Source organism: Tachypleus tridentatus, chromosome 7 (genome assembly GCF_004210375.1).
Source record: "Tachypleus tridentatus isolate NWPU-2018 chromosome 7, ASM421037v1, whole genome shotgun sequence".
NCBI classification, from domain to species: Eukaryota; Metazoa; Arthropoda; class Merostomata; order Xiphosura; family Limulidae; genus Tachypleus; species Tachypleus tridentatus.
This window is the reverse complement of record NC_134831.1, coordinates 114708366-114721339: the sequence shown is the minus strand read 5'-3', so window position 1 is coordinate 114721339 and position 12974 is coordinate 114708366. Positions and strand designations below refer to the sequence as shown.

General features: G+C 33.6%; 1 protein-coding gene across 10 annotated transcripts in view; it reads left to right on the top strand.

Annotated features, from left to right (window-relative positions):
* The window catches only part of LOC143257922 (troponin I-like), a 44090-nt gene that overhangs the window by 23905 nt on the left and 7211 nt on the right, over positions 1–12974 (top strand). For 5 of the 10 annotated variants that reach the window (XR_013032017.1, XR_013032016.1, XM_076516971.1 and 2 more), the window contains 6 exons: positions 4158–4286; positions 4606–4729; positions 9485–9585; positions 10070–10113; positions 10856–10897; positions 11912–12014. Coding sequence is in view for 6 of the 10 variants with exons in the window: in XM_076516971.1 (XP_076373086.1) it covers positions 4257–4286; positions 4606–4729; positions 9485–9585; positions 10070–10113; positions 10856–10897; positions 11912–12014 (444 nt within the window). In the remaining 4 variants the exon portion in view is untranslated. Of the gene's footprint in view, positions 1–750; positions 776–4157; positions 4287–4605; positions 4730–8583; positions 8685–9484; positions 9586–10069; positions 10114–10855; positions 10898–11911; positions 12015–12974 lie in introns of all 10 variants that reach the window. The other 5 variants (XR_013032018.1, XM_076516974.1, XR_013032019.1 and 2 more) reach the window with 3 other exon arrangements.

Below are 12974 nucleotides of genomic sequence, written 5' to 3'. Positions count from 1 at the left end.
GGTAATTTATAGATTTAGTAGGAACTGAAGGTTGTAAGTTAGGTACATTACAAAGATACAAGAACGGTAATTTATATATTTAGTAGGAACTGAATGTTGTAGTGTTCAGGTTAGGTGGGCTATGAAGATTTGTATAGTATGGTAGTGTATAGATGAGGTAGGGTTATTGAGGACTTGGCATGTAGAATATCTACATTTTAAGGACTTAGGTTGTCGTGCACTGAATGTGAATAGTTTGATAATTGTAGTGTGCAGATTATGTCGACGTGAGACACTAGTGTATGAATTAGATAGGTATCGAAGTGTGCTGTGTGTAGTTTAGGTAGGTAACGAAATCCTTACTATACATATTAGGTAAGTGTTAAATAGTGTACAAATAAAGTGGATTTCTGGAGGTTTAGAGTTTAATGTACCTATATATTAGGTGTACAATTTGATTCTTAATCAACTTAGTAATATGTTGCTCCTAATTAAACTACAGGATGATCGGAAAGTCACTGTGCACTTGTGTATGATTACAAAACTGCACAGTGACTTTCCGAACACCCTGAGAAATCAGTTCAGTGAGTAACTTCTTACATGGAATATTTGTTATTATGAAACGTTGGTTTAAAGAGTTTTTAATTGCATGATTTTAGAATAAAACTAAACGTCTTCATTCTACCAACATATATAAAGTTTTTTCTGTCATTAGTAAAATAACGACGTAATATATATAAAACCTTTTATTCTGCTTCTTTCTTTCTTTAGTTCATCTTCTTGATGACTGGATGGGGTAAGTTAAAATAGATGAGTGCCTCTAAACAGAAGTAAGTATCAGCTTAGTAAAACCAGGAAGTAAGGTGGTATTATATAACACTAGGAGGTAAGATACTATTATATAAAACCAGGAAGTAAGGTGGTATTATATAACACTAGGAGGTAAGATACTATTATATAAAACCAGGAAGTAAGGTGGTATTATATAACACTAGGAGGTAAGATACTATTATATAAAACCAGGAAGTAAGGTGGTATTATATAACACTAGGAGGTAAGATACTATTATATAAAACCAGGAAGTAAGGTGGTATTATATAACACTAGGAAGTAAGATACTATTATATAAAACCAGGAAGTAAAGTGGTATTATATTACACTAGGAGGTAAGATACTATTATATAAAACCAGGAAGTAAGGTACTGGTTCATAAAACCAGGAAGCAAGATACTCTTATATAAGTTACGAAGTAAGGTACTATTTCATAAAACCATAAAGTAAAATACTGTCAAATCTCTTTAAACCTAAAATCAGTGATACAAGCCCCTAATTAGGGTTAGATATTTGTCCAATTTGTGTTATGCTTTTTGTTGTGTTCTTCAAAAATATAAACGGCATTAGATGTAAAAAATAGTTTTAAAGGAAAATATTTGTACAAGTTAATATTTATTAACTTTCCTTCGAAGATGTAACTTTATAAAAAAACGTTTTTTATCTTCATTTGATACATTTTGCGATTTTTTAAAATAAAAATGTTAAATATCACTCAGATCATTACAAATTTGTAACCAAGTATAGTTATTCTATTTACTGAAAATACTGAAGTGATTTTGTTGTTTGGTACAATTTGTAATCCAATCTTAGTACATTAACTTTGGTACGTATCTTTGTATTTTAGGGTTATCAAGATAGTTAATTTATTCAGAATTGTACAGAAGTTGAAAATACAAATATGGAAAAAATTATCTCAAGTTTCTGATAAAAAAGTTCCATTTTCAAGACATTTCTATTAGTTGTTCGAGGCAGTGACTTTTATACGTTGACATCTTCCCTAAAATTGTAAATCCAAGATAAGTAATAAACTAGAGGGAAAGGTTTAGGAAGTGTAAATTTACATAAAAAATTTGAGATGTTGATAATTTTGAATCAATCACCATAAAATCAACTTCTGCGACAATTAAATATTATTTATATGATGGTTTATTAGCATATCTTACTCTGACAAATCAAAATATACTCTTCAAAAAAAGAAACGCAAAAGGCAAAATATGAGACACATTGTTAACAAGTTTATTCCGGGTAGTTCTGTATGACATGTGTGAAACTTTGCACATTCACTGCTGAACATCCAAAGTCTGCAAAGGCGAAGTCCACGCTCACTAGGTGAAGTTTAACGTCACTCAACGTCAATAACGAGTATGCCCCCCGTGAGCATCAATAACTGCTTGGCATCTCCTGCCCATGGAAGCGATGAGATGACGAATCACATCCTGTGGAATGGCTGTCCACTCAGCCTGCAAAGCTGCTGCAAGTTGAGGTAGAGTCTGCGGTTGAGGTTGTCGCCGTCGCAGACGTTGGTCCAACTGGTCCCAAAGATGTTCGATGGGGTTTAAATTTGGTGATCTGGAGGGCCAGGGAAGAACGTTGATGTTGTGGTGTCTCAAGAAGACAGTGGTGAGGTGGGCTATGTGAGGACGGGCGTTGTCATGTTGAAAAACGTCGTTGACGTTCACCATGATGGGTTGCACATGGGGCCTAAGAATCTCGTAGACGGTTGCGTACGGTCTGATCGAAAATCCTGCGCAGCCCTGGTATGGTTGAGGCAGTAGACGTCGCAGTGGTGGTCCTATCCCGAAGGTGACGTAACCGGATGTTGCGATCTTGTGGGGGCGTGGTCACACGAGGTCTGCCAGATCGTGGACGGTCACGAGTTGATCCATGTTGTTGGTAACGATTCCATAGCCTTGTGATGGTGCTTGGGCGGACATTCACAGCTCTGGCAACATCTGATCGAGATTCGCCTGCTTCCAAGTGACCAATGGCGTTGTTGCGTTGTGCTTCAGTCAGTCTTGGCGTAACTGTATTGCGTGTCGGTGGCTTGACACTGAGCTATGGAAACCGAGAACCCGTACTTTTATAGGGATTTTGCACATGTTGCACTTGCAGAACAAGCAGATCTTTCAAATAAATTATTGGACACGCATGCGTTTTGGCGAAAAATCCGATGTTTTCCTCCGTTTTCAAAGTGCACAACTTTTATGTCATTTTGGTCTGACAATCAGTGCCTTAATACGTGTAACATCACATACTCTGAGCTTGTAACGTTATTACATATATTTCTCTTTAAAATAACAAAAATATCCCTTTTGTGTTTTTTTTAAGAGTATATTTATCGTGAAATAAATTATTTTCTTTAAATTATATTTGTTGTTGAAATCAAAACTTAATAGAAGTACATCATTTACTTTGTATACCATTCAAGATGGTTTATAACAGTGATGTAGTCACAGCAATGTACGGTTGATGGAAGTACATCATCCAATTTGTATACTATTCATGATGGTTTATAACAGTGATGTAGTGACAACAATCTACAGTTGATGGAAGTACATCATCCAATTTGTATACTATTTAAGATGGTTTATAACAGTGATGTAGTGACAACAATGTACGGTTGATGGAAGTACATCATCCAATTTGTATACTATTTAAGATGGTTTATAACAGTGATGTAGTGACAACAATGTACGGTTGATGGAAGTATAGCATCCAATTTGTATACCATTCAAGATGGTTTATAACGGTGATGTAGTGACAACAATCTACAGTTGATGGAAGTACATCATCCAATTTGTATACTATTCAAGATGGTTTATAACAGTGATATAGTGACAACAATCTACAGTTGATGGAAGTACATCATCCAATTTGTATACTATTCAAGATGGTTTATAACAGTGATATAGTGACAACAATCTACAGTTGATGGAAGTACTTAATTCATTTCGAATATCATTATTAGTAACATATCTTCGTGTCTACACTGAAACATGCTTCTATGTCCATGTTGACATGTATTCTGATATCTACATTTAAACATGTCCTTCTTGATGATGAGAAACCCACTTGAAATAAAAATGTAACTCAGAACGGCTGGTGTGGGTATTAACACTTATTGACATATATCCTCAGGTCTACACTGAAACATGCCCTATGCCTGTGTTGACATATATAGTCATGTTTTGACTGAAACATGCCAGATTCAAAGTCATTGTGGTCTTGTAGTTGTTGTTTTTATCATTAATTATTCAAACAATTTTACACAGTTTCTATGGAGATGAAAGTGTGCTGACAATTTTGAGTTTCCAACAAAAACAGTTTGATTAACATTGTTACAGGAAGAAAAGCGGAAGAGAGAAGAGAAGGAAAGGAAGAAGGCTGATGTGAGGAAGCGGCTGGAAGAGGCCGCTAAGGCCAAGAAAGGGAAGAAAGGTTTCATGACACCAGAACGTAAGAAGAAACTGAGGGTAAGTTAAAATACAAGTAACATTACACAACTTACACGGTTTATAATACTGTGTTGTTTACAGTATTCACACTTGAATTACGTTAAAAACGTTGAACTAACAATAATATTACACAACTTACAAAAGAACCTGTAGAATGAGTTAATAATTTCCGTTTTATAATTAGAGATGTAACAAGGATTTTTGAAATGAAAGAAAAATTGAGGATTTGCAGAGCTGTGCAGAAAGTACTGTTTCAGTTGACAGATTTTTGTCATATATAGGAATTAATGTGTCAAAATGGTTGATTTTGAAATTCGCATTTTAATTTTTTTTATAGCAACTGTTGAGAAAGAAAGCCGCTGAAGAGTTGAAAAAAGAACAGGAGAGGAAAGCTGAAGAACGTAAGAAAATCATTATTCAGAGGACGGGACATCCAAAACCGGTAGATGGCGTTAATGAAGGTACGTTTATAGTTTTTACACACAAAAGAAATTTATATTGTTATCATATATTATAAACAGTTGACAGAAGGACAGCAGCTAAACTGTGAAATGTCCACAAAATTATTCTAACTATTGTTCAATATTTTCTTTGTAGGAAGCTAGGTTTAGTTTGTAGATTATATAAACGTACGTGTACAAGGCCTAGGTTAAAGGATATTTGCGAAAGTTTTATAAACACCGTTTAAACATCTTAACTTGTATATACTCACGGTATACGTATCAGTTATTATTATTGTGTGTACATATCTCTTGTTTAATATTAAAATCTTTATCGAACAAACCCCAAGGTGTGTAATTGTGCGTGTTTTCTTATAGCAAAACCACATCGAGCTCTGTTGAGTCCACCGAGGGGAATCGAACCCCTGATTTTAGTGTTTTAAATCCGTATGTAGACTTACCGCTGTACCAGCGAGGGGCAGGTGTGTAAGAAATGTTCCTACAACATAAAACTGGCGATAGTCTTTCAGTAAATATAGTTATAATAATTCAGCAACAAGCAATTTAAACATTATGTTATTAAAGCATCCATTAGGTTCAGTTGGAGTTTCTCTATTTGTAGTCCTCCAGGGTAATATCAGTAAATTCAGAGTTCAACTTCCTGCTGTGCTTGTTGTTTAGTTATGCACTACAAACAAATTCTGCTTGTATACAATTAAAAGAACAACGGTAAAAAATGTACTCGATAAATAATTTATTAATGTCATGGACTAACCATAAAGGCCCGGCATGGCCAGGTGGTTAAGGCACTCGACTCGTATTCCGAGGATCGCGGGTTCGAATCCCCGATACACCAAACATGCTCGCCCTTTCAGCCAAGAGGGCGTTATAATGTTACGGTCAATCTCACTAAAAAAAAGAGTAAAAGAGTAGCCCAGGAGTTGGCGGTGGGTGGTGATGACTAGCTTCCTTCCCTCTAGTCTTACACTGCTAAATTAGGGACGGATAGCACAGATTGATCTCGTGTAACTTTTCGCGAAATTCAAAATAAACCAAACGAAACCAAGCTAACCCTAAAATGAGATCAGAATTAATGTTTTTTCAAAAGTGTAGCTCGTGAAAGAGGATATAACCTTGAAATTATTGACAGGTCGTAAGAAAGGACATCATCATGTAGAAAGCTAAAAGGTAAAGTTCATAACACGATGGTTGAAGGTTCATCAACAATAACAGGCAACATAATATAATATATATAATCCAGTGTAACATTCTCTCCGCATTGTAAAAAAAATAATTTTTTTCTCACGGGTTTTTGTATTTTTTAATTTCGCGCAAAGCTATTCGAATGGCTATCTGCGCTAGCCGTTCTTAATTTAGTAGTGTAAGACTAGAGGGAAGGCAGTTAGTCATCACCACCCACCGCCAACTCTTGGGATACTCTTTTACCAACGAATAGTGGGATTGACTGTCACATTATAACGCCTTCTCGGCTGGAAGAGTGAGCATGTTTGATGTAACAGGGATGCGAACCCGCGACCCTCAGATTACGAGTCGAACGCCTTAACCCACCTGGCCATGCCGGGCCCTCACGAGTTTGAAAGAATAGAACAAATTAATAAATGTAGGATTTACAAAATTCTTTGTGTCTGTGGCCGAATATATACTGAACACACCAGCATAAACTTAAAATTAAGGATGAAGGAATATAAAAATGTAGTAGAAATACATAAAGTAAATGAATTGATATTATCAGAATATGTGTCAAGCACGTGTCATTTTATGGATTGGAGTAATGTTATACCGGTAAATTATGTTGAGTTGTTATTGTGTTGAACAAAGAAGTTGACCCAGGATTAGAAGAGGTAAAGTACTGGACATATACTTTATAGATTGTTTTTTAAAGTATAGAGGGCGCTTGAAGTATGCAAATAGTTATGTAATTATATAACTTTAACCTCTAGTCCGCTGGAACATCGGTAAGTTTTCTGATTTACAACCTTAAAATCAGGGGTTCGATTCCCTTAAGTGGACTTAGTCGATAGCTCAATGTGGCTTTGCTATAAGAAAAACCAAAAAAACATAAGGTCACATCGGGCTATCTGCTCTGTCCACCGAGGCTTTGTTATGATAAAAACAAAAGTTTTAACTTCACTTCTGAAGGTGGTAATGTGTAGGAGGGCCGATCCCTCTTGAGGTTGATCTCTGCTTTTAATAAATTATTTATTGTGTAATTATTTTAACATTGTACTCAATTGTATATGTATATACAAGTGTCGTTTGAAATTATTTAGTACTTGTGGTCATAACGTCAATGAATGGGTGTTGTGTGTCTTCTTTTACGATTTGTGGACTTTTTAGTTATGAACTGGAAATCTTTCACAATGATGGTCATATTATGAACTTTTACAAAACACGTATTGTTTGTTTGTGAAGTATTTCAAAGTATTTAAATGAGGTAATACTCTTATGAAGTCGAAAATTTCATTGTTTATAAGATTGTCATATCGAATCACCTTGTTTCCGTATGTTAATACACGTCTTATAAATGACTCTTATAGAAGGATGTAAAACTAAAACCCCATTACAGCTTACAACACAAATTGGAACCAGGTTAAAAGTTAAATATTTTTGTTTAAAGTTTTTTGCCTAATATTCTATTTTTATTGTGTTATTTTGAAAACCTTAGTTTTTTTCTTAATAAGGTAATAATAATATAACACATTTCCTTGACCAAAGAAATTCAAAATTATCGCATTCATGAGCTTGTCATTGTCCATGAGCTTACATTCAGTACGATGAACCATGAAACCGAGACATGTAGTACGTGCTTTGTTTTTTTTATCTTAACCTTGTACAAATAAATTAATGTGCACATGAAAACTTTGGTGTTGTTATTTCATTTTTCATTTTATTGAAATTCAAAACTACAATGTTTAAAAACATGTTCAAATGTTAACAGCTTCAGTGTCTTTTTGATATGGGATAGTCTTCTGACATTTTTAAACATTTTTGAAATGTTTGGCTAATATTACAAGTAGAGACTATACAGTGATTTATCACAATAGAATAAGTTATTCGAATGGTTTTATCACTTCTTTAACCGTGCCGAAACTTGTATGAGAATGACAAGTTGAAACATGTTCGGATAAAAAGGAAAGCAAATTATTGTTAACTAAATAAAATAACGACCTATAACCCTAGAGTATATCTTTGTTAGCTCAGCATGTCGCTACGTGTATAAGGGAAGTAATTTATCGGTAAGTAGGGCTGACTGGTTACTGAACTTGAAAAAGAAAGAACCAATCAAGATAGTGACCTAGATGTCTTTTGTCCCGCTTTGATACATGCGACCTACACAGAGAGCGCATGCGCAGTATCTGATCACAGCTTCGTCTTGAATTATTGATATTTTACAAGTAAACTTACCTAGTTGGACGGTGATTTTGAGAGTGTAATAATCCAGATACAACTGGATTATTGATGTTTTAGAATACATATAGCCTTAATCACTGCTGTAGAAAATAGAACCTTAAAGATACACTTAGGTTATATTGGTCGTTATTTTATTTAGCTTAATAGAAATGACTCGTAATGAATTCCAGTGCGTGTTAAACAAGGTTAAACGTAAACAGCATTATTGTCATTTTACGGTTTAAGAAAACTAACTGGTACAAAGAAACAAACGTCTTGGTTATTTGATGAAACGTATAAGGAAAGAATATTACCATAGTAGTGACAAAATTTCGATGACTGGGAATTATTTATCAGAAATCATTGAAAGCATCTTCGTTGGCCTATGGAACTTAATGTACTTTAATTTATATACATACTGGGTATAAATCAATATAGCTGAAGCAGTTTTGTTCGTTTCACAGCAACTTTACAGGCGATTCTAAAAGAATACCACAAAAGAATTTCTGAACTAGAAGATGTGAAATACGACTTGGAGTACGAAGTACGCCAAAAGGACTTCCTGGTATGACCAATCGCACGGGCGTAGTTCACGGACAATACAGTCATGCAATGTTGCTAACAGATCAGTGTTCTATACTGACCATGATGCTAAATAGCGTAGACACGTGAACTTACGAAACCAGTCGTTTCTTGGCTTCAAACATAACTCTGGTTTCGATTATTTGATTTACGTTTCTTTTGCAGTTTTACTAGTGAATGCAGGGCTTTGTTTTTATTTGATTTGTATAATTTGTTTTGCAGCGTTTTTTTTGTCGGTTTTACCATTTTGTCTTATTAAATGTTACAATATATATATATTTCCCTAAAAGCTTACCATAACTTTATTTTCCCTTATTTTGTTTTGAAAATTAGTGTCAGTTTTCATGTTACATTATTATAGTCCAAAAATTATACTTTCTCTGAAAATTATTTTAAAGCCAAAACAGACCTAGCTTTAATTATCTACGAAATTGTTCAGTTTCTTTGATTATATAAATCTTGTTTGAAAACTTCATCAAATGTTTATTGGAAAAAGAAATAACATTTAAAAAATATCGAAATTATGATAAGCGTTTTGGGAGAATATTCTAGGTGGCATTACAAACGTTTGTCTGATAACTAGGTGTACCAGCATGAACATGATATTATTTCTATATCTGTGCTGTGCGAGCAAATTATCCTGCTTTCCTTGCTAAATGGCTGTGCTCTATTTTTTTTCTTTTCTTTCTCTGTTTATGTTTCGTTATAACTTTCTGATGGCGATTCTGTGCTACTAATGGTGTGGGTTAAAAATTGTGATATTTTACTACCTAACCCTTACAGCAACACTTCAAGCTATCTGCAAAGAGTATTACGAACGTCTTAAGCAGCTGGAAAATAGCAAGTACGACTTGGAGTACAGCGTCAGACAAAAAGATTTTGAGGTCAGTTATTTCCGTACAAGCAGGATTCATTCGAAACAGGAGGAAGTATTCGCTTCTCGTTAAGTTAGGGTTAATATAGATTAAGAAACACACGAAAGACTCGGTTCTTAATGTTTTAAATACAGAAACTTGACATCACTGGAAACGTATCTGAAAAGAAACTTAATGTGTACGTAGTTTTATTAAAAACTTTATACAAATAAAGATGCATTATAATGTAGTACGGATGACAGTTTTCTGTAATGTTGGTTGATTTAAAATGTTCATAGATCAGAAACAATGTTTTGAAAATGTCTAAAACCGTATGAAAGGCTAATTAGGTTTGTAGTTTATAATAAAGTTCAAAACTTCAGTTTAAACTTGTGTAAACTGTATTCTGAAGAACTCTTCTAAAATTTACTGTGTTTTCTGAACTGTATTAAGGTTTGGTTTGAAGTTGCCTTTCATCTATTAATAAATGTCACTATATTCTCTTTCTTTCTAGATCAATGAACTTACAATCCAAGTGAATGATTTGCGTGGGAAATTGTAAGTCTGTTAATTTGTTCATATATCTTTGTGTGTTCACTTTAACTGGTCCAACTTAAGATATCAAAGTTTCCTCTTGGAAAATTAAAATACCCTAATACTCACTTGTTTTGAGAAAGATGTATCCATTTTGTTTGCTATAGATTTATGTTAGACATGTTTGATATAATAAACACAACAGTTTGGAGGAAATATTCATAGTATGTTGTATGATAACAGCTAAGCAGAAGTTTGTATTAAATTAAGTGTTCCCTAATTATATCTTAGTTAAGGTAAGAAATAAATTAAAAGTGGTTTATAAATCTGTGTCTGAGATTTATTTGATTCTTTATACCCCCTAGTAGCACAGTGATATGTCTGTGGACTCACACTACTAAAAACTGGGTTTTGATACCAGCAGTGGGCAGAGCACAGATGGCCCAAATCACAAACAAAATCAAAATAGTTTAAAAAACCTGAAGAGTAGAATTATTATAGTTCTAGTTTATTTCTTTATAACTGTTATATTGAATATTTTTATATGATCCCATAAAACTTGGGTTAGTAAAGTGTGTGCCAACACTTGGAGATACAGTAACTAGGATGTTTAGTTTAACACATTAGACACCTTCCTGTAAAACCTGGGTTTGTAACATGTGCCAACACCAGGAAATTCAGTAACTAGGATGTTTAGTTTAACACATTAGGCACCTTCCTGTTAAACTTGGGTTTTTATATACTTCTATATTTTCTGTCGTTGTAGCGTAAAGCCAACTCTGAAGAAAGTGTCGAAGTATGAAGGAAAGTGAGTATTGCAGCTTTATTGTCTTTAATTTGTTCATTTTTAACTAGTATTTAACAAAATGAAAGTAAAACTAAGTGTTGTAATTCTTCTTAGAAATATTTAAAATTATAATCAAAGTAGAACTTATAACTAACACAATGTACATAAACATAAAACGACGTAATACATAGCTGGTAATTAGACCTAGTTCTAGGTTAGTAAACACTAACATTGTAGTGCTAGTGAGATGTGTAATGTTAGATTGCTGTGTATCTTCTACTTTGTTGACTCAAAGAATTGATAATGGTCACTATAACTATTATAATGACTGCATGTGTAGTGTTATATTAGCATTTTTATATTGATATCATGTATAGTGTTACCTTAGCATTGTTGTAGTGATTGCTTTATAGTGTTACATTAGCACTGTCATACTGGTCCCTCTATAGTGTTACCTTAGCATTGTTGTAGTGATTGCTTTACAGTGTTACATTAGCACTGTTATAGTGACCACCTGCATAGTGTTACACTAACATTGCTATGCTGAACTGACCCCATCTATAGTGTAACATTCTAACATACATATTGTGTTGTTGGGACAGATTAAACATCTGCTCTGAAATTAGAGCAAGTCCATTTTCAAGATCAAATAGTAAGTTTGCCCTAATTATCTAATATTTGAAAAAAATATCCTTTATTGAAGAGAGGATCCAAGAAAGGACTAGTTATAAAGATAAACGTTGATGATTTGTCCATTACAGGTAGGAGACAGAGTTCAAAGTACAGTTAAGTTAGCTTAAAAAGTACACACATTCTTCATCATGTCGACTCTAAACTTACTGTATCATTGAAAAATACATCTGACTGAATCAGTATAACATCACACGTTTTTTTTGAAAAATTACAATGAGTTACTAGAAATTGTGTTAGCAATTTGAAACAAACTGTATTGGATATTTGTAACCATGGGTTAGGACTAGTTTAACTAACTTTTCCGAACATTTCTTTCATCTTGTTCTTTTATTATACTCCAAGGTTCGAGAAGCTGAAGGCTATTGCCAAGAACACGGAGATGGATTATCGGGCCAACCTGAAGAACGTTAGCAAGGACAAGTTCAAACTTGGGGAAGAGAAAGAAGTAGGACTACTTTGTACTTTGAATCATATCGTAGTAATAGGCAATTACTGGTTCATTAGTTGGGCCTTGGCATAACATAATAGGCAATTACTGGTTCATTAGTTGGGCCTTGACATAACATAATAGGCAATTACTGGTTCATTAGTTGGGCCTTGACATAACATAATAGGCAATTACTGGTTCATTAGTTGGGCCTTGACATAACATAATAGGCAATTACTGGTTCATTAGTTGGGCCTTGACATAACAGAAAAATTACTGGTTCATTAGTTGGGCCTTGATTTATTTACTGGCTCATTAGTTTATAGGCAAATGGTTCATTAGTTGGGCCTTGACATAACATAATAGGTGTTCATTAGTTGGGTCTTGACATAACAGGTTTATAAAATGACTTTAGGACTTTAGGAACAAAAGAAAAGAAACTGACCATTGCAAGTCCAAGTGTGGATATGTGCTTTTTGATTAAAAACTGACTGTTCCAAATCAGCTGTGAGATACACTATAAATAGATACCAAAAATAGATACACTATATTAAAAGTTGATCATTTTGTGTTTTCTGATTAGTAACTGACCATTCCAGATTCTAGCTTCAAGATATGCATTACATGATTACTGCAGAAACAGACCTGTAGATCTCTTATTAATAAAACTATTAAAACTTTATGTAGAAAATCCAACATCGACAATTGCAACTGTTACTCTCAGAAGATAAAAACTAACAACTGCAGTTAGAATTACCATATGTTTTTTAAATTCAAATTTTGGTTTAAATGAATGTTACATATTCACTTTTAATGTGGTTTATGGTGTTAATATTATATATTTTTGTTTAAGTATTGTTATATTTGATGTTATGTTTATATATTGCAATAGTGTTATGTTTAAGTATTTTTATATTTTGAGTCATGTTTAAGCATTGTTGTAATTAAATGTTATTTATTGTTATAATTACTTTTATT